Raw genomic sequence first — 26453 nt, 5'->3', positions numbered from 1 at the left:
ATGTCTCTAACATCAGCCTGTTTCTACTCTGCTTATGGTAGCCTACCCCATGATCACCTCATTCTGGAAACTAGGCCCTTCAGAGAACCCCTCCCCAGGTTGTATGTGAGTCTCCTAAGGGGTCCTCCATGTGGCACATGCCAGTCTCCTGCCTCATTCCTCATGTGGCATCTTCTCCATTCTTCCTCTCCATATCTTTGGGGCACCTGTCAACAGATGCCAACATGCCTGGCAGGTGGACTGGCCTGGGATTCCTTCAGAGCCTTCAGTCCCTAAAGACAGAATCACCAAAATCCTTAGAGAAGCAGAGCATGGTGACTTCGCTCTAACTCTGAACACACTTTTCCGGCTGGATTCTGAGGGAGAGTTGCTTGAGGACAGAATTCCACAAGTTCTTTGGGACAGCTCATTGTTCCCAAATCCCCTGGAATGTCAATGCCCAAATGCAGGCTGCCAGCTGCACAGGTCACAGATGCTGTGGCATCCACCCTGTCCTCCACTTCCCTCCAGACCCAACCTTCTCTCTTCTCCTAGCATGAAGTAAAAGCTTCTGGATCTATAGGTGGGGTGGAAACACTCTGGGGGTGAAGATGCATGGAGGGGGTCCTCTTTCAGGACATGGTGCTCTAGTATGTGGGCCACAGTTACAGTCTACTGAGCTTGTGTAAGTAGATACAAAGCCGGCACTAGGCACTTTACATATATTAGCTCTGGTCATCCTCTCTGCAACCATATTTTGCACCCTTTATTAATGAGGAAAGTGAGGCCCAGAGAGACGTGATTTCTTGTCCAAAGTCACACTTAGTGGCAGAACCACAATTCAGATCTAGGGCTGTCAAATTGTAAAGCACTTTGTTATTTCATGTGATTAGACGATCTGAGCTCAGCTGCAGGACTCTGGAGTCACATCTACTTATTGTCCATGGGGCTGTAGCTCCATTCTTAGGGCCAGGAATGGGCAAGCCTGCCCAGTGTGCCATTCCTGCCTCCCAGCTTTTTCCCTGGATGCCTATCATGGTGCCAGCTTGAAGCTCCGCCTGTCTCACTGGGACTGAGCAGGCAGCTCCTTGGCCCACCATTCTTAACACAGGGACTTGGCAGGCTCCACCCCAATGGCGGGCTCTCTCCAGCTCTGACCACACTTGCCGGTCCCTTAGGTCTGGCTGCACCCTCCTCCTCTTTCCCAGTGTGGCTCATGCTGGCTACTGGGCACTTCCCCTTCCATGGACAGTTTGCAAGATTGGCTCTGCCTTGGTTCAAGTTCCTGGGCTTGTCCAAGAGCTCACCCTTGGCCCAGGGTCCACTTGCTAGCCTGAGCTTCCAGCTCAGAGGTCTTTATGATACCTCTGAGAGACAACAGTGCTTCCCAAGCTTTCACGTCCACCCTAGGCCTCCCAATTCCTGCCGTTGCTGGGCTGCACTGGTAGGTGGGAGAATGTAATTGATTCTGGCTCCAGGTTCCATTCCTCTCCAAGAAGCCCTGCCTGGGCTTGTCCTGTTTGGGAGAAAATCCAGTAGATAAGGCCTGCAAATGTCCTGCTGTTCGAGGTATATGCATGGCAATTTGGACAAAATTTTTTAGCCTCCTTTAGAGTCAGATCTGGGGGTCAAAGAATGGATCCACCCACTGAAGGAGCCAGGAGGCAAGTTGAACTTGGCTGTGTGTCAGGAAGACTGGTCTCCACAGGTCAGCAAACACAAATGAAAGCAGGGAGCAGGGGATCAGCATGGCCTTTGGGTAACAGATTTTATTAACCGTTTTACGAAAGAGGTTGACTGCATGCAAGCCGTAAGGATGCTATATTCCCTGTAGTGGTCAAGCACGATCCAGTACAGCCCTCTCCTGAAACACAGGCTGGAAAGTACCTGTTTGCTCAGTCTGGGCTCCTGGATAGCTAGAGTCCACCTCTTGCTTAATACTGTTCAAGTCAGGGACTGCAGAAGTCCCAGCAAGGATTCTGCACACTGGCACATCTCAGTAACACCTCCAAACACAGACACAGAAATCAGGAGAGCCACATGTGCATACAATCTCTTTAGATAAAATCACCAATGTATTCTAGAGGGACTGTTAGTGAGTGGAGTCAAATGCCAAGAACCGTTCTACTTTTCTCTCTCTGTGCACACATTTAGATTTCCTGATAGCAGGTTCCTTAAAGCAAGGCACAACCTGTTTGTATTAACCCCAGAGGCCTTGTATAACTTCTCTGCTAGGGAAGGTTGTCACAAGCTGATGTCTGCCCTGGCTAGACCAGATCCTTGCTACCAACCTGCTGTGGCCTCAGGCAAAGCATTCCTGTCTTGGGAACTCATTTCCTTCATCTTGGCAAATTGCAGACTTGGAACTCTGGTTCTCTCTGATGGTAGCTGGCCAGGACCACAGTGGTGATGGGTAAGGGAAGAATGGAAGGAGAGGTGTATGAGTCATGGCAATGCCATCATCCAGTGGTAGCCCCTAAGCCCAGCACAGTGCCTCCTGGGGCGCTTGGCAGAGTAGCTGTGAGGCTCTGAAGACCTTCTGGAAGAGCTGCACCCAGATAACTGGGCTGCAGAAAAATACTTTGCATTCATGATGCTTTGCACTTGGTTAAAGCCCTCATCACCACTATATTCCTCAATCCTCATCCCAAACCTACAAGTGAGGCAGACAGGACTCACTAACAATCCCTCTAGGAGACATTTCTTCATTTACAGATGAGGAAGAGGATGATCAGTTAGTTTAAACAGCTTTCCCAAGGTTATACGATGTGAGCAGAAGAGCTGGATAAAAAAGGAAGTCACCCTGCATCTCAGCCCTGACATTCATCTACTGCCCTGAGTTGTCTCTTCGAGGATGACTGGTGGGGCAGCTCCTCAGAGAGGGGCCCTGATGCTCCTCTGGATGCCTTTAGGGCTACCTCTATAACTCCAGCATTGACGTTTCTGGACTCAGGGCAGTCCTGGATGGAGACATCTGCCCTCAATCTTGGCAGGGTCCATCTTCCACCTCTGTGTCCCTGGTCCCATGTGGGCATACCAGGGCCCACAGTCTTTGCCCAGACAGAATGTTCTATCTTTCCAAATGCATCCCGGCACAGTCCTGAAGTCAGTGTGGTTTCAGTGCATCCCTGCCCTCCCCTTACCTACATTTGCTTTCCTACAGCCCACGAGGTTTGCTGACCTCCAGCCTGAGACAGTGCTGAGCCTCCTTTTCCTGCTCCTGCTCTCAGCTGCAGGCATCAGGATCCAAATTCTAGTCAGCGTTGTTCCATGTGGCCAGGGACCTGCTGCTTGACTAAGGATGATGAGATTCCAGTAGGACCTGGGGACTGTGAGGTCCAGGGTTGGTGAATAGAAGACACATAGAGCTGGCTTCTTGTCAATTCCCAGCCTTGAAGAATGGAGGGCATTGTAGCAGTGCCAAGGATTTGAGTAATGGGGAAGTATTTGCCAACTGCATCCTATAGCCCAAGCAATGTCTTGCCCAAGGCCCTGACCGGAGCCCTGTATATGGGAGTTACAACATTGTACAAAACAGGGGTGACTTTAAGGAAAAGAGGAAGGAGAGCATGGTCAGAGCACCAGGGTGGTCGGGGTCGGGGGGAGGAAAAAGGGCGGACCATAGCGCACACACTAGAAGTAAGCCTTGCTTTGCACACTCTTCTTCTCAAACTTTTGCTTGAGCTCAGAAATCAGAGTTGACTGGACAGGGCTTCCCATAGTTTTGGAGTTTGATGGGGGTTGGGACTGCTGGGGGGTGAGAGAGCCGGAGACAGTAGGCACGGTCCAGTGGGCTGAGCCCGTGCTGGTCACCACGCTGGGAGGTGGAGGGAGAGCTGGAGCTCTTGGGGGCAGGGAGCTTTCTGGGCTGTTGTTGTTGCAGTTCTCATTGGGAGGTTTCTCTTTGAGCACGGACTTGGTAGCGGTTTTGGCGCTCTTGGACTTGAGCCACTCAATGCGGATGGTGCGGGGCACAGGGGTGGACCGCTTGCGGACCACCCGTCGCACTGGCAGGACCTTGTTAGACTTCTTGTTGCGCCAGAAGGTGGCGGTGGAGATGAGGACAGTGATGGCCACGATGGTGGCCATGGTGACAGCCAGCACACCCACCGCCTTCATGGGGTTGTCCTTGGTCTGTATCAGGAAGGCAGCCATGGGGCTCCGGGAGAGGGTCTGAAAGAGAAAACCACCCCCTGTACTCAGCTGTTCCCACCTGGTCATTGAAGTCCAGAGTAGGGCATGTGCTTCCTCAAACCTAATGGTTTTTAAACTTTCTGGAGTCAGGAGTCCCTTTGAGAATCTGATAGGCACCATGCACTTGGGCTTTTGTTCAGGAAAATGCATACAGAGAGAGTGTGATGCATGCAGAGACAGCATGGTGCAGACCACTCTCTAGTACAATGTGCTCAGACAGAACACAATGCAAACAACCTCATTTGGATTCAGAACCCTGGCTTTAGCTGGACTCTGTCCTTGAGAAAGTAGGAGATTACCTGCCTTTGATTGTGGCAAGGAGTAGGGGGTCTGTCTGCCCAGATATATCAGGAACCACCTCTTAAGTGACTACTTTTCTGTTAGACACCGAGCTGAGAGCTACACATAATGATTTCACTCTGCTTTTCAACAGCCATGTGAAGGAAGCATCGTAATTTCCATTTTACAGGAAAGGTAACAGAGGTTTAGCAAAGCCCAAAGTCACACCATTAATAAGTATTGAACTAGAAACTCAACTCCCTTTCCAAAGTTTATGTGTTTGATGGCCCAGGCTGCCTTTGATAACATTGAGTGTCTTTTTTTTTTCTTTTTTTTTTTTTTTAAGATGCGGTTTCATCGTGATGGCCAGGCTGGTCTTGAACTGCTGACCTCAGGTGATCCACCCACCTCAGCCTCCAAAAGTGTTAGGATTACAGGCGTGAGCCACCGCGCCCGGCCAAATATATAATATATACCACCTAATTTTCTTTTCTTTTCTTTTTTTTTTTTGAGACGGAGTCTTGCTCTGTTGCCAGGCTGGAGCACAGTGGCGCAATCTCGGCTCACTGCAACCTCTGCCTCCTGGGTTCAAGTGATTCTTCCGCCTCAGCCTCCCAAGTAGTTGGGACTACAGGCGCGTGCCAAACGCCCGGCTAATTTTTGTATTTTTAGTAGAGACGGTGTTTCACCATGTTGGCCAGGATGGTCTCGATCTCTTGACCTCGTGATCAACCCGCCTCGGCCTCCCAAAGTGCTGGGATTACAGGCGTGAGCCACCACGTCTGGCCCATTGAGTATCTTTTGGAGGAAGCCTGGAGATGGTACTTCTCGCTTTGCCCACGTTGCAGAGAGGCCTGAGCTGGTCCTCTGACCCCTTTTTCCTGACCATGGCTTTGCACTCACCTCAGTGTCTGTGATGTCCATCTTGAGTAAGGCCGTGGTGCTGAAGGATGGGGAGCCCCGGTCCTTGGCCTGCACCTCTAGGGACCATATGCAGTCCCTCCCGGGTGTGATGTTGTGCAGGGCATCCAGGGAGCGGATGGAATTCTTGAGCCAGATCTCCCCGGTGTGGGCATCGATATCAAACACATTGGCCGGCTCTGCATGGGTGATGGAATAGTCCACCAGGTTGTTGGGTTCCTCTGCATCCTCATCTATGGCCTATGCACAGGGAGAGACAAACAGAGCTGGGCTTTCAGGACCCCTTGTGTACACTGGCTAAATCAGCATGTCGTATGGGGCTTGCTGGGTTGATGGGAAATCGTCCTGATCCTATTTTGAGAGGATTGAGTTCGGAAAGGAATAGAATGTGTGCCCTCCTATAAGCCAGGATCTATGTAGGCCTTACACATGTGCTACCTAGTTCCATTCTCAGAAGAAGTCTAGGAAGCAAATATTGGCGAATCCATATTACGGATGCAGAAATGAAAACTTAGATGAGAAGTGGCTTGCCCATGGATATAGAGGTATAAGAAGGACAGCCAGGATTTACAGTCAAGTCTGCCTGGTTTCAGAGTTCATCCTTTTTGCCACATTGGCAAGATGACAAAGTACAGTGAGAAAACCACTCTTTCGAAAGCAGGCAGACCAGCTATGTAAAGGCAAGCCAAACACTTAACCCATCTGGTCTTTTTTTTTTCCTTTGTTAGTAGCACTGTTTTCCTTACTTGTGTTGAGGTGGGGTTGGGGATATATAAAATATCTTAAAGTCCCTCGTCCATCGTGGGAAGCCAATAAATTTTATCTTCAGTGAAATTCGTATGCCCCAGTATCTCTTGCAGCTGCTGGACCCAGGCTTTCAGGGGAGCTCAGCTGCCTCTGAAACTCACCTCAATTTTCACTGGGGTCCCCAGAACCATCGTCTTCTTCTGAACGCTATTTCCAAACTGAGGGCAGTGGTCATTGACATCTGACAGTGTGATAAACACCTCAGCTACGCTGTACTTGCCTTCCATATCCTCTGCCTTCACAAAGAAGTTGTACCTGGCAGTGGCCTCCGCATCCAGGCTAGCCCAGGGCTGGGTGTAGATAAGCCCAGTGGATGGGTGGATCAGGAAGCTGCCAGGCAGAGAGCATAGGTGCAGGTGTGCATGCATACACACACGTGCACACACGCACATGCCTGCAATAATGAGCTGCCTCCCAAATCAACAGTGAGGTATCACGCAGCTCCTCCAAAGTGTCCCACCTGCTCCCTCCTATCCTTGCAGTCTAAGCAAGGTAGATCCACCTGTGGACTCACCCATCTGTCACTATTCAGCTTAACAACTCCAGTTGTAGTCTTTCTCTTTCTCTTCCTATGGCCTGCCCCCTCCCCAGCCGGTCCTGCTTGCCTGGCTCCTGAGGCCGTGGGCTCTGACCTTCTTCACCTTCTGCCTCAGCTTTCCACTTCCTCTTTCTACTCCTCTTCACCCAGGCTCCTGTCCCTCGCAGGTCTCTCGTGCCCCTACCACAGACCCCCTCCACCCTCAGTCTTCCAACCCACTTGCCCAAGGCCCTATCCTGAATTCTGGATCTACTTACAGGTCTGCTCCAGTCCCATAGATGGAATATTTCACTTCGCCCCAGTGTCCTGTGTCTGGATCCACAGCCTGGAAGAGAAAGAGCTCCTTGTGGCATGTGCCTCTTTGTCAGGGTGTGTTGGCAGCTCCCATGCCCTGAGGGTGGCTTTCAACCACAAAGCAAGGGGATTTGGGGTTTGCCCAACTGGGGAGAAGTTGGTGGAGAGACCTGCCCGAGAGCCTTGGTTTTCCTCCAACAAGTTTTAAGTGTCGAAATAGCCAAGAGATTTAGAACTGGAAAACATTCATCTCTCCTTTGTAAATGAGGAAGGAAGAGGGGATGGGTCCCACGCCCTGTGCTTGTTATTTACACATATATCCTCATTACAGTTCTGTGAGGTGTTGTAATCCCCATTGTATGGATGAAGAAACTGAAGCTAAGAGATGGCAAGTATCTTGTCCAAGGACAGCTAATGAGTGTGGGCTTTGCCACTCAAACTGGAATCACCTTCCAGATTTGTCTGGCTTCACAAGGCCCCCTATCCCCCCCCAGTTCCTGGGCCAGTCCCCAACCCACTGTGACAGCCACCACGCTGGAGCCCCCTGGGGCATTTTCAGGAATCCTGGCAACGTAGTAGTGGGAGTTGAACTTGGGGACATTGTCATTGGTGTCCAGGAGCTGGATCACGACATCCGCTGTAGAACTGAATTTCTCCGGGGTGTTCACTTCAACTGCCAGGAGCTGGGAAGGAAGGAAAATGAGGACTTGTCTGGGTAGGCATTCACCCTGAAGAGAGCCTTCCCACCTCATCTCCCCAGGACTGATCCAGCCTCCATCTGCCAAGTCTCCCAATCTTCCTCACAGCTGCCAACCGGCTATTCCTGCCACCATCTGGAAGAACCACCTCTAAGGCCTGGCATCATCCTCTATCCCCTCAATTGGCTTGTAATGCCAGTTTTCTGATCATTCCCATCTATATTGGAGTCAGTTTATTTTGTTCCACTGAGCTGCATATTCCTTTCCAGTTCCAACAGTCTGAACTATTTTTATAAGTTTAATGCCAGAGATAAAAACCAGTTTAATTTTGTCAAAACTTGTTGCCACTTGTCCAAAGGAAATTCTAAGGAAGAGTTAATTAGGGGCAACAACAACAAACGGGCCGGGCACGATGGCTCATGCCTCTAATCCCAACACTCTGGGAGGCCAAGGTGGTCGGATCATCTGACATCAGGAGTTCGAGACCAGCCTGGCCAACATGGTGAAACCCTGTCTCTACTAAAAATACAAAAATTAGCAGCTACTCGGGAGGCTGAGGCAGGAAAATTGCCTGAACCCAGGAGGCGGAGGTTGCGGTGAGCCGAGATCGCGCCATTGCACTCCAGCCTGGGTAACAAGAGTGAAACTCCGTCTCAAAAAAAAAAAAATACAAAAATTAGCTGGGCATTGTGGCATGCGCCTGTAATCCCAGCTACTTGGGAGGCTGAGGCAGGAGAATCACTTGAACTCAGGAAATGGAGGTTGCAGTGAGCTGAGATCGCACCACTGCACTCCAACCTGGGAAAAAGAGCAAGACTCTGTCTCAAAAACAAAAAACAGGGCTGGCGTGGTGGCTCACAGCTGTAATCCTGGCGCTTTGGGAGGTTGAGGTGGGCGGATCACGAGGTCAAGAGATCGAGACCATCCTGGCCAACATGATGAAACCCTGTCTCGACTGAAAATACAAAAATTAGCTGGGCGTGGTGGTGCACGCCTGCAGTCCCAGATACTCGGGAGGCTGAGGCAGGAGAATTGCTTGAACGTGGGAGGCGGAGGTTGCTGTGAGCCGAGATAGTGCCACTGCACTCCAGCCTGGTGCCTGGCAATGAAGCAAGACTCTGTCTCAAAAAAAAAACAACAACAACAACAAAAAACAAGTCCTGGCTCTGTTGCCCAGGCTGGAGGGTAATGGCGCTATCTTGGCTCACTGCAACCTCTGCCTCCCAGGCTGAAGCTAACCTCCCATCTCAGCCTTCCGAGTAGCTGAGACTACAGGCATGTACCATGATGCCTGGCTAATTTTTGTAGTTTTTGCACAGATGGGGTTTTGCCATGTTGTCCAGGCTGGTCTCAAACTCTTGGGCTCAAGCGATCTGTCCCACTCAGCCTCCCAAAGTGCTGGAATTACAGGCATGAACCACACTGCACCCAACCAAATTCTTTATTAACTTAAAGAGAATTCAAACTTTTTAAACAAGGTATACCTTTCATGTCTCTTGCTTTCTTTATGCCTCTTTGTAAAATTCTGCATTTTTCAGCATTTGCATGATGCACATTTCTTCTTATGCTAATTCCTACAAATTTTATGTGTTGGTTGTTATTGTAAAAGAGAATTTTTAGTCTCATATTTTCATATTATTTTCTGTATATAGGAAAACTACTGGATTTTGTGCATTAACTTTGTAATCAGCCATGTTAGCCATTTTGCTGTGTTTCTAAGAGTTTCCTTTTGTCTTTTCTCTTAGATTCTCTAACCAAACAATCATATTATCTGCAAATAATGACTATCTTGTCTCCTCCTTTCTAAAGTTTGAACTTCTTATTTCCTTTCCTTATCCAGGAACAATGTTATTCAGGAATTCTGTTAACTAATAGCGGTGATAGCAGGCATCCATGCTTTGTTCCTAACTTCATGGATTGCTTTTGTAATAGTATTTCACTTTTAAGCAAAATGCAGGCTATAAGAGGACATGTGTATATGTGTAGAATTATAAATAACAATTTTAATCATGTCAATGAAGTATTTCCTTTTCCTATTAACATATTATATATGTTCATATATAATATGCATTTCATAATACCTTTATGATTTTACATAATTATCAATGATAGCACAGAAGTATTTTTTTTCCTCTTCTGCTAAGATTGTTATTAGGAGAGATAACAGATGTCAAGACATATGATAAAACATCTATCTTGATCATCAAATAGTTTTTCTCTCAGTCTATTAACATGGCAAATTATATTGGTAGTTTTCCTTTGATCCCACACCACCACCTGGGGCTGGTTGTGGTGTGTAAGCCAGGGAGCTCAGTGAGGCTGAGGCTGTGAGCAACCTGCAGGAAGAGCAGAGGGCTGGAGGAGAAAAGAGGAGGGCCAGGAAGGCCAGAGAGTGACAAGAGACCCCTCAGGAATGAACCAAGATGCTTGTACGAATTCCTGGGGCCCTTTCATTCAGGGCAGTGAATTCAGGGCACCACCAACCTTGAAAGTTAATACTCTGGACTTTTCAAAGTCAATGGCAGCTGAGTTCTCCACAATGATGGTGACTTGGGCTTCATTCAGGACTGTCTGTGGAACCACTCGGAAGATGCCCCTGGCTCCCACCAGCTGCAAGTTGAATTTGGCATTGGCTCCCTGGAGAATTTGGAGAATGGAAACAGGGAAGATGAATGAGGATAGAAATTTATATTCACACTGCATAGAAGTCTTCACATGCCCTTAACCTGGGAGATATTATTAAGAGACTTTCTGCATCTGACTTTTCCTTCTGAATGGATTGTGAGTGCCTTCAGGCTAAGCAGGTAGTCTTTGATTGGCTACTCTCCCTCCTCTCTCCTTTTATTGTTTCATTCATTTTGTGGCCCACTTGGCCCCATACACAGGGAAGGTTGATGCAGACCCACTTAGCTTTGGGACCTCGGCTCCATGCGGTTTGCGGGAAGGCAGAGTGGAGGGCAGGAGCACGCACCTGGTCAGAGTCATTGACGGTGATCTTGAGGCCCCTCAGGATCTCTCCCTGGGGCGGGTGCTCATTCATGGACAGCTCAAACCTGTTTTGGGGTCCACTCTCTCCGTAGAATGTTGGTGGGTGGTTGTTGAGGTCCACAATCCTGATGGTGACTGGGACTATGGCCTGGGCAGCTGGGCTGCCCACAGGGCTTATCTCGGTCACCTGGGATGGGGAAAAGTGGCTATTGCTGTGTGGCAGATGTACCCTTCAGATGGTCCAGCTCCTACCTCCCTTGTATAATCCCCTCGGTTTGAGGGTGTCCTGGCCTAGCAACTTGCTTCTGAATGATAACATATGGCAAAAATGGCAAGCTATCACTTCATGATTAGATGACAAGAGATTGTAACTTCTGTCTTGTGAACTCTCTCTTTTGCTGGTTTTGATAAAGCAGGTAGCTACAACTGACAGAGACGAATGGTGACCTCTAGCCAATAGCCAGCAAGGAGCTGAAGCTCTTAGTCCAACAGCCCACAAGGAACTGAGTCTTGCCAATAATTGGGAGGGCATGGAAACCAGTACTTCCCTGGTCAAGCCTGCAGATGAGACCCCAGTCCTGGCTGATAATCTGATTGCAACCATGCGAGGGACCTGAAGACCAAGGACCCAGCCAAGCTGAGCCTGGAGTCCTGAACCACAGAAACTATGAGATATGAATGTGTATTGTTTTAAGCTACTAAGTTTGGGGTAATTCATTACACAGCTGATAACTACTACAGCCTACAAAGCCAGGGCCAAGAGCCCACAGGCACCCTGTGAACCATGTGGCAGATATCCTATGAGCTTCTTCAAGAACTCCTTTCCCTTGTTCTGTAATCATGCTCTGGTCTTATGTATCCTAAAATCACCCTCCCTAGACTCCACTCCTTCACACCTTCACTGTTGTCCCTTTTGATTCTCACCCCATCCCTCATTCAGATACTTCACCCTGACTTCCACACTGCATCTGGCACTGCTACTCTTTCTTCTTCCCAAGTGTTCTATTCCCGTGGCAATGTGACTCTGCTCTCTACAGCTTCTCCTCAATCTCTCTAATCCCTCCTGGGTTTCCTTTACCTGCCCCTCTCCTCCTCCTTACTCTCAACTTCTTCACACAGCTCCCGCAGCTGTGTTTGGTCAATTGTTCTCTCTCTTCTTCTCCTCTGGGTGCCTTTATTCCCTCCCACGCCTTCCAGCTACCTGTAGGTTGACATTCTCTCCCACAGTTGCAAACCTGTATGGCCCAGGTTTCGATGTTTGAACTTGCATATCCCTTAGGCATTTGAACTCATCCTTCCTCACCTACTTCACTTGCCCTCTGTCCTGTACTCCTGATGGCACGGTACCACCAGGCTTCATCTATTCCTCTCCCATCCCTTACTCTCAAGGTCAGACAATTTCCTCATTCTGTGCAATCTGCCTCATGCATACTTTTCAATTTGTCCCTTTCTTCCATCCCACCTCTCCTCACCCCCATAGGCTGTCCTCCCCTGTTACTTCTCATCCAGTTTCCTCTGAATCCAAGTTGAGACCAGAGTTCTCAAATTCTGGCTGGGACTGGTGCCAGAATTACCTGGGTGCTTATAATATGCAGACTCCTGGGTTTGCCCCAAACATACTGAATTCTTATGCCCAGGAGTAGATCCTGAAAATCTTGGTTGGCCCAACTCTCCAAATTTGGGAACTCCTCTGGTCTGGTGAGCAGCCAGGTGAACTTTCCTATTGACTGTAATCCTGCTGAAAACCTTCCAATGGCTCCTTATTGCTCTTGGACGGGACCAGCTATATAATTTGCAGGCCCAGTGAAAAATAAAAATATGGGATCTCTTGCTGAAAGAATTCCAAGACAGCAAACTTCAAGCATTAAGCTTAGTGTGGGACCCTCCTAAGTATAAGTCCCTGTGTGACTGCACAAGCCACACATGCAGCTCTAGAGACAAATCCCTTGTATAACCCCCTCGGTTTCAGGGCCTTTGCTCCTCTGGCCCCAGCCTGAGAGTCCACCTTTCCTCCTTCTCCAGGCTGCCCATGGGCCCTCTGCCGTGGCCTCACCTGACTCCTTGTTGTTTCTCCAATACATCACTGCTCTTCCCTCCAGCCTGAGCTTGCTGCACTTTCCTGGCTTGGAATGCTTTGACTCAGCCTCCACCCACCTAATGCCAGCCTCTGGCAGCATGCACCTGCGAGATCCCACCCATGCTCAGGCACTGCTGCTTCAGTCCCACCTCCTCCTGTCTTTTTGTGACTCCCTGTTCATGAGTTCATGTCTGGTGCAGGTGCTCTTTGGAATGACATCTAGCCCCCTCCCCAGACTATGGGCCCTAGGAAAAAGGGCCTGGGTCTCATCACTTTTATAGCCTTCTAGGACCAAAAGTGGGCAGGGAAGACAAAGCTAGGGGGAGGGTACCTGTACATGAAGCTCATACACCTCTCTCTGGAGCTGGGCCGGGCTCTGCGTGAGGGAGATGTCTCCAGACGTCTCGTTAATTTCAAAGGCTCCATCGCTCCCTGTCACAGAGAAGCACCCTGAAATTCTACACAGGGCCACGGGGAGGCGCAGGGGAGTCGTGTCAATGAAAGCTCCTCCTGCATTGCCTAGGAAAGTCTCCATAGAATGGAATCCTGTCATCTGCGTCTTGTCAACATGGAAACAGTCTCAGAGGAGCTAAGTAACTTGTCTAAGGCTACACAGTCAGTGCAGATCTGGGACTTGAACTCACTTCTGTCCAGCTCCCAGGTTCCATACTGTGTCCCTTCTCTTATGCATAATACTAGATGTGCATCTGTGCACGAGTGTGTTTGTGTGTGTGTGTGAAGAAAAGAGAGGAAGCAAGGAGGACATACAGTGAGAGGAGGACATGGACATATGGACGGGGAGCAGGGAAAGGAGGGACAGGAGGGAGGGAATAAAGAGAGGAAAGGGAGGGTGTGGAGTGGGACAGGCAGGAGATGGGGTGGGTGCTCTGGGACTGGGTAAAGCTTTGCAGTGGTGATGGGAGGGAAGGCAGCTGAGGTCCTGTGAAGCTGGGAAAAGGAGGCTGGCAGGTTTGTCCACATGTGAGCTGCTGGAAAGTGAGTATGCGCAGGCGTGTAATAGAGGCAGGCTGGGGCATACAGACACGCACACATCTGGGACCAGGCACCAGATGCGATGCCCTGGCCTAGCCCAGGGACAGCTCAGCTGGCTCAGTTGCTGCCCAGCTATGGGAAGAGCACAGACTGTGGAGCTAGCAGGCTCAGGTTCAAATACAGTGATGGGAGCTTGGGATGCCTATTTAGCTTCTCTGAACTTTGGTTTTCTTGTCCATAAACAGGGCTGCTTTAGGGAGATGCCATATCATCACTGCACTTGATTCATTTAATTCAGCTATATGCTGTGGGATAACAATTAAAAAGAATGAGGAAAATGCATAGCCACTTAAAAAGTGTGAGAAATGTTGCCATACGTTCCCATCAAGGAGCAAATACCCAGGGGGAGAGGAGTGTGGGTCAGCACCTCCGTGTTGCTCTCAGCGCCCTCACCCATGCTCTCCCGGCTCCTGGGTGTCATGACAGGCAGAGGACGAAGCACACAACCCAGAGACTTCCTTGTCTTGGGCCCTGCCCTTCCTCTCCATACATCTTGTACTCCTGGTCCTACAGATGAGGGAGCTGGCATCTAGAGAGGTTGGGGAACTTTGCTCTGGCCACCTAGATAGTCAAAGCTGCAGCCCGCAAAGCCGCTCAGACTCACCGTTCACGAGGCTGTAGAGAATCCGATTGGGTTTGCCCCGGTCTCCATCCATGGCGACCACCTTCAGTACCTCCGAGCCCTTGGGGAAACAGGAGCAGCTGCTGCCTGATGGGCAACATGGGGGCCCTCCCCTCCCTAAACAATGTCCCCATGATAAAAAAATTAGGTGCTACCCCCACCCAGGAAAAGAGCCAGGCCTCTGTGTGGCCGTGCAGCATGACCCTGCTCTCCTGTGCCGAGGGCTAGACGCACTCACTGACCTCCAGAGCTGGAGGGGTAGCCTGAGCCCCCACTGCTTCCTCGCCTGTAGGGGGCAGTACCCAGGCTGCCCGGGGGATTCTCAGGCCTCTTGCACCAACTTCTGGCCCACAGACCACACTCAGCCTTTGCCTCTACTGCTCCCCACTCTAGTTTCACTCTCACTGCCACCTCTATCTTTTGCTTTCATCCCACCTCAGAGGTGCATGAAGGGAGAGGGGAAAGACAGGTGGAAGAGAGACCAGGTCTCATATGTGAGGTCCCAGAATTCAGATTTTATCCTGTGGGCATTTGGTGCTGCTACAAGGGTTTGGGGTAGGGCTGCCCCAGCTGTGTAAGTCTTGCTTGACCTCCGGCTGTTGTCTCCTCTTAAGCCCCCCTACACCAGCCCTTCTCTCTGGTTGACTCCAGGCTACTTCTTAACCTGGAACAGGTGCTGCCTCCTCCCTTGGAGCCTGCCCTGAGCCCTGTCCCTCAGCACCTCCTTCTCCTCTTAGCTCCTGAGTGGAATGGCCTGGGCCTCCCCTGGCCCACCCTGCAGGCCCCACCCAGGGCAGTCCAGCAGCTCTCTCCCTCACTTTGAGCTTGTCTTCAACACTGGGTCCTCAAAAAGTGTTTCCTTTTGCTTTATAAAGTAGAGAATAGACCAGGTGCATTGGCTCACGCCTGTCATCCCAGCACTTTGAGAGATCGAGGTGGGTGAATCACCTGAGGTCTGGAGTTCCAGACCAGCCTGGTCAACGTGGTGAAACCACTTCTCTACTAAAAATACAAAAAATAGGCCGGGCGCGGTGGCTCACGCCTGTAATCCCAGCACCTTGGTAGGCAAGGCGGGTGGATCACGAGGTTGGGAGATCGAGACCATTCTGGCTGCCCAACATGGTGAAACCCCGTCTTTACTAAAAATAGAAAAATTAGCCAGGCGTGGTGGCACGCTGCCTGTAGTCCCAGGTACTCAGGAGGTTGAGGCAGGAGAATTGTTTGAACCCAGGAGGCAGAGGTTGCAGTGAGCCGAGATCGCGCCACTGCACTGTAGCCTGAGCGACAGAGCAAGACTCCATCTCAAAAAACAAAAACAAACAAGCAAACAAAACCAAAAAATAAGCTGGCCATGGTGGTGCGCACCTGTAGTCCCAACTATTCGGGAAGCTGAGGCAGGAGAATCGCTTGAACCTAGGAGGCGGAGGTTGCAGTGAGCTCAGATCGCGCCACTGTACACCAGCCTGGATGACAGAGTAGACTCTGTCTCAAAAAAAAAAAAAAAGTCCAGAATAATCAGACAAGTGCAAATTAAGAATGCAATTCAATTGCGTAGAGTTCTTAAGCTGTGGCCTAGTGAGGCCTGGCTCCAGCCTGGTCTCTGCCCAGTGGAGCTCATGTTCTAGATGGGGGAAAAGGGGCCAGTTCATGGCCTGAGGCTGGGTGAGTCCACAGAGCTGGCCTCTGTGTGAGGAGAGTGACCAGGGCCAGCCCAGTCATCTCCAGCAGGGGGTCCCAAAAATCACAAGGATCAGGGCAGAAGGCATCTGGAGGAGACGCTGGCTGAGGGGCACAGCCACCCACCGGAAGGGTGTCCTCATACACATAGCCATAGTAGGGTGTGCCCACGAAGACAGGGGCCATGTCCTGAACATCCTCCACGTTGACCGTGACCGTGGTGGTGACTGAGAACACCACGTCAGCCCCATGAAGCCTCCCACCGCCATCCTGCGGAAGAATCAGGGGCCACAGAAGGAGAGTGAAGACAAGTTGGGATGTGGAATTGAACAGAACTCATGAGAACCTGGTTCCTGCTGACTTATGGCTGTGAGCCCAACTGTCCTTTCCAAGTTTCGGTTTGCTCCTGTGTCACCTGGAGAGACTTCTCCTCTCACAGGGGTGCTGAGAACATTAAAGTTCTACCATTCCTTTGCAAGTGGGGTTAGTTCTCTCTCCAGAGAAATCATATCAGGTGGGTGGCAGGAGAAAGGCATGCAGAGCTAAGTTCCCCCTGCCAGCCAGGAACCAAGCCTCGGGCACCTCCTGAGGACCTACCTACTCTATGCGTGGCCTGTGCTGAGTGCCAGGGGCCCACAACAGCAAGACTTGGGCCCCGCACTGAGCATCATAGCAGAGATGTGCACCCAGCCCAGCCCGTGCAGCTATGGGCAGGTGAGGCTGACTCGGGCCTCCTGGTACAGGCTGCAGTGGGATGGCCCTTAGCCGGACTGTGACCAGCAAGGGCCTGCCTGCAAAAGAAAGTGCTGGGCCTAGAGGGACAGCTGGGGTTTTGCACTCTTTGCGGGGGAAGAAGCTTCTGTGAATACCTGCTGGCTTCCAGTGTTTCCCACACCATGCATTTCAGAAATATGAGAACCTTAGTTGAGTTTGGGGGTGAGCAGATGAGGAAACTAAGGCTCAGAAGGGTGGCTGGTGACACAGAGAGGAGGAGGTGGGTGAGCAAGCCTGGCCAGTGAGATGGAGGTGCCCGGAGGCCATGCTGTTGAGGATGTGAGAGGATGCCATTCTCTCGGCCATCCCACCTGGTCCTACCTAGGGGATCCTGGCCCGTTAGTTTCCAGGAGGTATATGCCCTCCAAGAGCCCACAGAGCCCAGCCTCCCTGGAGAATATGTCCAAGCAGAAAAGACTCCAAGCAGCTGCGCCCTATCTCCCCACACCCACCATGGCTCCTGCTCTCCAAACTGCTCCCACTCCCCTGTAGAGCCTACTCGGTTCCAACCCAAGGGCTGAGGAGAGACTAGATGCTCCCCTGTCCCGCTGTGTTACCTTGGCAACCACGGTGATGTAGTGGGTCCGGGACCTCTCGTAGTCCAGAGTGGCCCCAGGCTGGAGGCGCAGTACACCGCTGTGGCGGTCCACAGCAAATGGGGAGTGTAGGTTCTATAAGAATTAGGAGGCAGCTGGACCTCAAGAAGAACCCAGGCCAGACCCAGGAATGCCCGCTCTGCTTTCTGAAGGGAGTCCTCACTGCCCCTCATCACAGGACCTTAGGGTTGAGGTTCCTGCTTCAGAGCACTCAGCTTTTCTGGTCCCAGGTTCTCCTTCATAGGACTGGGGGTTTACCCTCCCACAATCTCAGTCAAAAACACAATGTTCCCTTCTGGGCCTTTGCTTTTCTTCCTGCTCAGCTGGAAAACCAGTTTTCTTGGCCTCCGCTTTGGGCTAAGCTCTGGACTGGAGGGTCCAGCCGGTGGCAACATCTACAGAGTAATCTAACCTGGAGGTGGCCAGGGCTTAAAAGTCACAGTGAAGGAGGGAAACGTTGGGACCTTCAAACCCTACAACAAAGTGACTGCGGGCCAGCCCCAGGCAGCCTGGCATCAGGGGAGAGGGTGTACAGCCTGAAGGAGGCTGGCAGGGAGCACTGGCCTCCGGTGGGGTCCCGGGGGCCCTTCTGTCTGGGTAGAGTCGGGCGCTAGTGCCAGGTGCTGTTATTGGGGCTTTACACATATGTAATCTTCACAACAATGCAACAAGGATGTGTTTTTCTCTCTCCCATGTGATACATGAGGAAATTCAGCTGGGAAAGTTAGATAACACACTGAGGGTCATGTGAAGGGTGAGGGGTGTGGTCTCTCCAGCACCCATGCAGTCCAGGGGACTTCTGGGCCTGTGTTGTTAGGGCCATCAGAGCTCTGTTTCTTTTGAGTGTTGCCCCTTCTGCTCTTTTTTCTATTGACCATTCTGGGCTTACACAGGGTTCTCCACCCATGTGGCAGCCCCTGCAGAAAGGGCTGGGGATGTGGAGGGCTGAGGGTCCTGGGACATGGAAAGAGGCAGGGGACAGGCTGACTTAGAGGAAGCCAGGATGGGCCCATCAGGGGAAGAAGGCTTCTGTCCCTCTCACATCCCCTCCTGCCCATTCCAATCCTTCGTGGACTCCTCAGGAATCATAGAGGCACCAACCTAAAGGCCTGGGTGATGGAGGTAGGGGCCACCCAGGTGTCCCCTCTGGCCCAGCCCCAGGTTACATCCTGTATGTCCCACCTTACCTGCAGGAAGTAGGTGACACTTCCTCCAGAGCCTGTGTCTCTGTCCACCGCATGGACCTTAAAGATGCTGCTCCCAGCAGGTATGTCCTGAGGGGATCACAGCCACGGGGGAGGGTCAGATATAGTGACAGTGTTCTCAGGGGGACAGAGGCATATAGTGCGGTCAGGGGAGTGAAGCGCCAAAAAGAGGTGGACAGGTAAGGATAAAGGGTGTGAGCACCCAACAGGAGCAGTGGCTCAGAGCGGGTGCAGGAAAGAGGGAAAGGGAAATTGGAGCAAAAAGACGTAGTGAGGGGCTGGGGGAGGTGCTCGAGGAGAGAGGGAGAAGAAAAAACCAAGCCCCCAAACAGATAAAGGGTCTACCTATGAAACAGCAATCCATAAAGGAGGAAATGACTCATAACCACAGACCTATTTAGGATCACTAGGGACCATACACCTACATTTTAGAGCAAGAATGAGGCATCTTTCTCCTATTGAATTAGCAAACTTTTTTTTTTGAGATGGAGTTTCGCTTTTGTTACCCAGGTTGGAGTGCAATGGCATGATATTACCTAACTGCAACCTCTGCCTCCCGGGTTCAAGTGATTCTCCTACCTCAGCCTCCTGAGTAACTGGGATTACAGATGCCCACCACCATGCCGGTCTAATTTTGTATTTTTAGTAGAAATGGGGTTTTACCATGTTGGTCAGGCTGGTCTCGAACTCCTGACCTCAGGTCATCTGTCCGTCTTGGCCTCCTAAAGTGCTGGGATTACAGGTGTGAGCCACCACACCTGGCCTGAATTAGCAAACATCTTAAACTTTGAAAATCCAGTGCTGTCAAGGGGCAGGGGAGAAAAACCCTCCCATTGTGGGGAGGGAGCACACAGGTGCCTTCTGGAAAAGCAACCTGGCAATGCCCCATGGGCATATGTGCTTTTGATGCAGTAATTTCAAATCCCAAACTGTATCTTAAGGAAAGAATCCTAATTAACAGAAAACAAATGGATGCTCAGAAGATGTGTCTCATGACAGCAAAATTTAAAGCACCTTAAATATCCAAACATCAGGGAATGATTCTGTAAATGATAGACTGTTCACTTGATGAAAGCTATTAAAACGATAGTTACCCAAACTACAATTAATGAGGAAAATGTTTATGTTAAAACTTAAGTGCAAATAGGATACTGAAAGCATATAATCACAACAATGCCAAACAAACAGAAAAAAAAAACTCTATAATGACAAGAAGACTAGAAGGAAATACACCAAAATTTAACAATGTTTCAAGTTGGAGGGAGTGAGGGTGATTTTGAAAACTCCTTTTCCTTACTTTTCAACGTATTTCACAATTCTACACTAAACTTATATTATGACTGCAATGGAAAAAAGCAAATGAACATTCCTTTGGAATAAAAACGAATGTGAGAGGGAGCAGGTGGTGACAGAGAGGCTCTCCACAGGGCCGTGAGCCATGGCGAGCCCACAGGGCAGCCCCAGGGGTAAGCTATGGGCCTGGGTGGAATATTTGGCCCCTCCAGCGGCTCCTCACTCACCTCGGGAACCAGGACGACATAAGGCTCCTGAATGAACATGGGTGCCTCGTCATTGGCATCAGTCACCAGGATCACAACTTTTTCAGCCACCTGAGAAGGGGCAGAGGGATCAAGAGCCAGTGCAATGAGACCTTCTGAGGGATGAATGGATGGCAACCTCTAACACTCCAAGGTACGTGTCTCTCCCCATCCCTCCTCTCTCTCTCCCTCCCTTCCTTCTTTTACTCATTCATTCAACCAACATTAAGCAGCCTCTTAGTGCCAAACACTGTGTTTCATCCTGGTGATAGAAGACAGTCTGATGGTGTGTTATTTTGCAGTAGTGGCTGGGCTATCAGGGCACAGATCAGCATATTTAAAAACACGTTGTAGCCGGGCGCGATGGCTCATGCCTGTAATCCCAGCACTTTGGGAGGCCGAGGCGGGTGGATCACGAGGTCAAGAGATCGAGACTATCCTGGTCAACATGGTGAAACCCCGTCTCTACTAAAAATACAAAAATTAGCTGGGCATGGTGGCACGTGCCTGTAATCCCAGCTACTCAGGAGGCTGAGGCAGGAGAATTGCCTGAACCCAGGAGGCGGAGGTTGCAGTGAGCCAAGATCGCACCATTGCACTCCAGCCTGGGTAACAAGAGCGAAACTCCATCTCAAAAAAAAAACAAAAAAAGAAAAGAAAAAAAAAACACGTTGTATCTCCTCAAGGTGATAGCAGCAGTATGTCAGGCACAGGGGGCGGGGCCCTGCACTGCACCAGCGCACACACATGGCCCGTGTAAATGCATCCGTTAGGGTTGGGAGTGCCTGGGCTGTGGTGATGGAGAGCAGGGAGGCTTCTCAGAGGAGTGAGAATTAATCCCTGAGGGAGGTTTGCCAGGAGGAAAGAGGTAGAAAGGTGTGCCAGGATGAAGAGGCTGCATTGTGCAAAGGCAAAAAGGCGTGACATGCATGGTGAGCTGAGAGGCCGGAAGTAGATTTATGTCTAGATTATGGCCTGGGTGAGGTGGATGTGGGAGAAAAGGCAGCGAGGCAGATGGTGCCCAACGGGGAGGCCTGGAACGCCAGACTGAAGCTTGGTTTTCATCCTGCCAGTGGCGGAGGCCAGCTGTTAGCACTTTCTGAGTCTTAGAGTGGGCAGATCTGACTGGCCCATAGTGACAACTTCAGAGGCAATTGGGGTGGGGGAGCCTGGAGGCCAGTGAGCCCCTGGGGTTTGTTAGGTCATCCAGGTAGTACTGATGAGCGCTTAGAGAAAGTAGTTGCTGTGGTGTGCCCAGGCGTTCAGCTCAGGTGACTGAGCAGGAGGCCAAGATCCAGGTGGGAGAGGCCAATGGGGAGGCAAGTTTCAGGAGATGCTGTGGAATGTGGGTTAGACCCATTAGAAGCTCAGCTCAGACAGCCCGATCTCTCCATTCCTTCTTTCCCTTCCTTCCCCTCTGGACTTGCTGCAGCCCTCTCCTGTGGGCACTTTGGGCAGGTCTTGCTGGGCCCTGGCTTAAACTTACAGAAAAGCCCCATGAAGGCTGGGGGAGGAATCATGCCAGCCTCACCCTTCGCAGTCCCAAATACTGCAGACTGCCAGAGACTGCCTTGGGCATGCACTCACCAGATTCAGGCCGTCAGAAATGCTGATGATGGCTTCAATCTCATCCTCCCTCTGTGAAGCAAAGGGACTGAGTGAGTGAACAGGTGTCTGACACTCCATGGGACCCTCATGGCTGGGTGGCGCTCTCCCTGCCCCACGAACTCATCAGAGGAGGCCTGGGTGTGCCAACAGATCCCTGGAGCAGGGTAAGTGGTGGCGGCAGCATGCCTGGCAGAGTCGAAAGCTGCCTCCCCCCATGCTAGAGACCTTGTTTTGGGACTTTTGTCTCTGGGGTTCTTACAAACCCAGAGACCCAGAGGATCTGTTGGGGCTCCAACAGAAAATACTCTCCTGCCACAGTGATGAAAGATGCCGACCTTAGTGTGCTCAAGGTCCCATGAAGACTTTTCCTCTTTCTTTTCCTTTTTCTCCCCTTCTCTCTCCACACCTCTCCATAATCCAGGGCTCTGCAGAGGCTCATATCCATGGTATCTCAGTGCTCCCCAGGATATGGTGAGACCTCAATGGGGAGGAGTATCAGAGGTCGCCAGATCCCGTGGGTGCCAGGGAATGGGGTACTGGAAGCACAGTCGGGCTCCACTGCTGTGTCCCCCAGCAGTCCCTGAGACCTCCCTTTCCTTTCTCTACCCTGTCCTGCAGCTAGTGGATGCTGTCACCAGAGCTGGCAGCATCTCCACAGCTGAGGTCCAGTTAGCCATACACCAGGTTCATGTGCCATCTGAAAAATCCCATACCTTGTTGCCTGCAAGTTTCCAGGGGGTAGAGCGGAGGAGCCCTACCAAACTCAGACTTACTCCCAACCAGCCTTTCCAGCCCTGACCTGCTCTGAGTTCCCGTGGTTTATAGCACCTTTCCAAGGACAGGCTTGAAAAATCACTTTGTGAGGTTTCTTTCAGAAACCTCAAAGTGCAAACAGATTTTAATGGAACATGCTTAAAAGATGAGCAGGGCTGGCAGGTGCTCATCAAAGGAGCCCACTGTTCTGTCTGTGTGAATGAGGAGCATGAGAGTAAAGCCGGCTCTGCTGATGGCAAGTGGCCCAGAGATCCCACAGAGTGGAGGTGCCCAGGTGTGCCCCTCATCCCCTACTCTGCAGAGAGGTTCTAACCAACGTGCTCTAGGGGAACTTCAGCCCACCGAGGTCTGTCTGCAGGCAGACACCCCTCAGGACTCCCCACACCTCCCCATACCTCTCTGTCCAGTTCTTCAACCAGGGTGATGTTTCCAAAAGTGGGGTCAACAGAAAAGATGCTTCTAGCGCTGGGGTCAAAGCTGATGTGGTAGGAGATGGGGTCTCCCTCAGGGTCTGTCCCATTCAGGGTGTATACGTGAGATCCTGGAAGGAGACACAGTGGAGTGACATAGAATTTGAGACCCAACTTTTCCCAAAAGTGGCAGCTGCTCAGGACCAAGGATTCAGCTGCTTATAAAGTGACTATTCAACTCAGTGCCAAAGGTACCGCCCTGAACTCGGCTCTCACTGCTGGCCTCATCCCTGCTGGCTGCTTCTCACTTTGTATCTTTATTCTTCACAGAGGTTAGATGTGATGATCAGTCACTTCCCAGATTGTAATCTCTAACACCGGTTACAGAGCAGGTGCAGGTCTTCTGTGCCTAACTGTAGTGCCTGTGTTCTGCACTGGCTGGTAATAACTCCTTTCTCAGGATCCAAGATTGTGGGGCTCCTGGGTATAGGGAAGGGGAAATGGGAGCAGCCATTAAGGCAGGAGGGGTGACCCACAGTGCAGCATTGTCCCCGATACCTGGACCGTGTTCTGCAGGGATTTCTGAATCGGATGCCTGTTTTACTCTGCTCCTCCTTTCCCGGAGATCCCAATGCCCACAAAGTGAGGGAAAGAGAGTGTGAAATCTCTCCTTTCTCCTCCCCTTTCTCTGCATATCTCAGCAAGTTGGATGTTCTTAGGCTGTTTTAAAGCCTAGATACCTGGCGCTCAGGGAGGTGAATACATTTGCTCCAGGTCACACAGCCATAACCGGCAGCACCTTACCGCCTGCTTTCTACAGCTGCCTGCCTCAAGGGGCCACCCTGTCTCTGGGCAGGAGCCCTGGTCTCCAGGACTGGCCAGGCTTAAGTCGCCATGGCAGCGATGACCTTCTTTCCTGTCATTCCCTGGGGGAATTCGGAGAGCAAACAGGGAGCCCCCAGGCGCGCCCAGCAACTTGGCGCTGGCCGCGTATACAGGCTCGAGTGAATCACAGGCTTGGTCCCTGAGTCCAGGGGAACGCGAGCCACCCCTCAGGGAGACCTGTAGGGAGCCAGTGCCAGGGCTACTCACCTACAGGGGTGTCCTCTGGGAGGCTGAACAGAGCCATATTTCCGTTGGTGCTGCCGACCCCATTGTCGAAGAAGTGCGGGGCGAAGTTGGCCTGGGCTGGGAGAAGAACACAGAACAGACAGACACCCAGACACAAGGAGGGAGCTTCGCACCAGCGCGGTCCCGAGTCAGGCCCCGCTGCTGGGCAGGAGGGCCCTCGGTCTCCCCAACCCAAGTGCACTGAGGATGGGGCGCCGCCCAGAGGATGCCCCTCACTCCCCAGCCCACCTCCAGTGGGCTCGGGCTTGTCAGGGACACGTAGCAGGTGGGCGCTGAGAACCCAGGTAGCAACCTAACCCTGCCTTCATCAATGGGCAGATTGCACCTGCGCTCAGAGACGGGTAGTGCCCCAGCCAAGGTCACTCCGCGAGCCAGGGCACTATCCCGTGCCCCACGGAGCATCAGAGCTGCCACCAAGCCTCCAGCTCTGCTTCCGAACAAGTGCAGAGCTGCAGGGGTCCGGACGCCAAACCCCGGGGCTCTAGGACGCCAACTCTGGAGAAGTGCCCCGGAGCGCCCCACTCTCCGCTACCCCACTACCCACTACCGAATGTGCCAGGCTGATGGAAGGACTTCCCCGCTCTCGTCCACCAGCCCGAGTCCCACTATGGAAGTGGTCCAGGACCATGTCCCTGTGGCCACCTGGGTGGCGCCGGCGCCCACCCCCTTCGCCGTCCACGCGGCCGGCGGAGCCCTGCGGCCACTCACCCAGACAGAGGCGCAGCAGCCCCAGGGCCAGGGCGGCCCACCAGCAGCGCCTCATGTCTTCGCCGGAGCGGAGCGTCGCCTGCCGCCGCCAAGGCCCGGCTCAGGGGCGTGGAGCATGCCCTGGGCCCGCGGGGAGTGCAGAGACGATAATGGGGGTAGCGGCGGCGGCAGCCGCGGCGGGAGGGGGCGCGGGGCGGGAGCGGCGGGTGGCGCGAGGGCGCTAAGAGGATGACACGGCTTGGATCCGCTCCTGCCCTGACGAGACCAATTAGCTGCGCAGAGCGAAGGGACCAGCTCCCAGCCGCAGGCGGGGGCAGGGGGCGTGACCAGAGGACTCCCCGCCCCACATGCCTCCTTTGCTCGGCGGCCCAGGTCCCCGACAGGACACTGTTGAGGAGTGGCGTGTCTTTCCTCCAAGTGGTCCTGAGCAGGGCCCTGGAAAATTGGGCTTTCCTGGGGTCCCTAAGTCCTGGTGGGGCTCGGCCTTCGCAGGAGTTTTTTTTTCCTCATGAACTTCCTCTGTGACTTTCAGTGGCTTAGCCGTCCTCTCTGAGCTAAGCGTTCCTGAAGAAAAGTTAGCAGAGCGGCCGGGAGGGCCTTGCCTTAGCAGTCTAAGCAGGTTCCATGTGCCGCGTGAGACCAAAAGCTAAGAAAAATGGTGATGGGTGGGCAGCAGATTGTGAGGGGTTATCAGGACTCCCTCTCTGTGATCTCGACCCATTCCTGCCCTGTCCCCGAGGATGGACCAGCTCTCCCAAAGGGTCTGATCTGTGTGGTGGGCAGCAGGGAGGACCCTCAAGTTTCCACCAGGGTGAAAGGCAGTTCTGCTCCCCATCCCCAGTCAGTGCCCACTCTGGAACCATGACGGAGCGGCTGACCCACTTTTCAAACCTTCCAAGGAAGAGAAAAGGGCTTGAAGGCAAAGTTAAGTACCATCTCAGGATAGACTTGCACAGAGCTGGCCAGCATAGACCTGAATCACCGGGGAAGCATGAGCTCTCATCCCTAGAGGATATTTACACAAAGCAAGGCACTGCTGTTGGGGTCCTGGATGCTGGTAACTTGGAGACACAGGTAAACACAAGAACCTTTTGGTTGCTGGTAAAGCTCCCCAGGCCAGACCCTCATTCTCCTTTTCTGACACTGGAGCGTGCTTGGAAATGCAGCCTGTCCTCCTTCTCCTGGTCAGGCTATTTATTGGGGGCACAGGGTGGTCACTTCAAGCCCAAGCCAGGTCACTTCCCAGGATGTCTTTGGGCAGATGTGTTCTCAGATAGAGGATACCCCTCTGTGTACTCCCAGGAGAGGTCCTCACAGCTAAGGTCTCAGGATTTCCCTGCAGCCCATCTCTTTGAGGGAACACAGCATCCCCCAATCCCCTGGTCTAGCCCTCCCTGATCTACTGTGAACAAGGGTCAGGGGTTTGCAGAGAAGATGAATCAGTGGTCTTAGAATGTGCAGCAGTTTTCAGGCCTAACTGGCCAAAACCCTTCTTGTTGAGTTTCCTCGGGTTTGGCTGTTTTGCTGAAAAGACACGCTTTAAATTGCACAGACATTTCTGAACCTCTGCTCCAAAAAATGC

The 26453-nt window shown here is 51.9% G+C and overlaps 1 protein-coding gene across 1 annotated transcript; it reads right to left on the bottom strand.

Moving 5' to 3' along the window:
* Positions 1–1728: 1728 nt before the first annotated feature.
* On the bottom strand, positions 1729–25144 carry CDHR1 (cadherin related family member 1). Its single transcript, XM_012468526.2, has 17 exons — positions 24872–25144; positions 24125–24220; positions 23018–23163; positions 21828–21878; positions 20223–20312; positions 18685–18771; positions 17459–17572; positions 16254–16397; positions 14433–14511; positions 13107–13207; positions 10682–10885; positions 10195–10347; positions 7531–7695; positions 6976–7043; positions 6282–6510; positions 5356–5613; positions 1729–4152 (listed from the first exon to the last, which is right to left on the bottom strand). The coding sequence occupies exons 1-17, from the start codon at positions 24924–24926 to the stop codon at positions 3613–3615; spliced, it is 2580 nt and encodes an 859-aa protein (XP_012323949.2). The 5' UTR covers positions 24927–25144; the 3' UTR covers positions 1729–3612.
* Positions 25145–26453: the final 1309 nt, after the last annotated feature.

The sequence above is a fragment of the Aotus nancymaae genome, unplaced genomic scaffold, assembly GCF_030222135.1.
Source record: "Aotus nancymaae isolate 86718 unplaced genomic scaffold, 86718_ANA_hifiasm-v0.15.2.pri h1tg000010l, whole genome shotgun sequence".
In the NCBI taxonomy this organism is placed as follows: Eukaryota; Metazoa; Chordata; class Mammalia; order Primates; family Aotidae; genus Aotus; species Aotus nancymaae.
The sequence above is the reverse complement of the archived record's forward strand: the minus strand, read 5'-3'. Positions and strand labels throughout refer to the sequence as shown.

Bases quoted from the DNA above. Each gene is read 5' to 3' on its own strand.
- CDHR1 (XM_012468526.2), bottom strand. From the start codon at position 24,926: ATGAGGCGCTGCTGGTGGGCCGCCCTGGCCCTGGGGCTGCTGCGCCTC. The intron at 21,879-23,017 runs GTATGGGGAGGT...TTTGCTTCACAG, and splicing joins TTGAAGAACTGGACAGAGAG to AGGGAGGATGAGATTGAAGC. The intron at 14,512-16,253 runs GTGGGTGGCTGT...TGTTTCCCCAAG, and splicing joins TGTATGAGGACACCCTTCCG to GGCTCGGAGGTACTGAAGGT.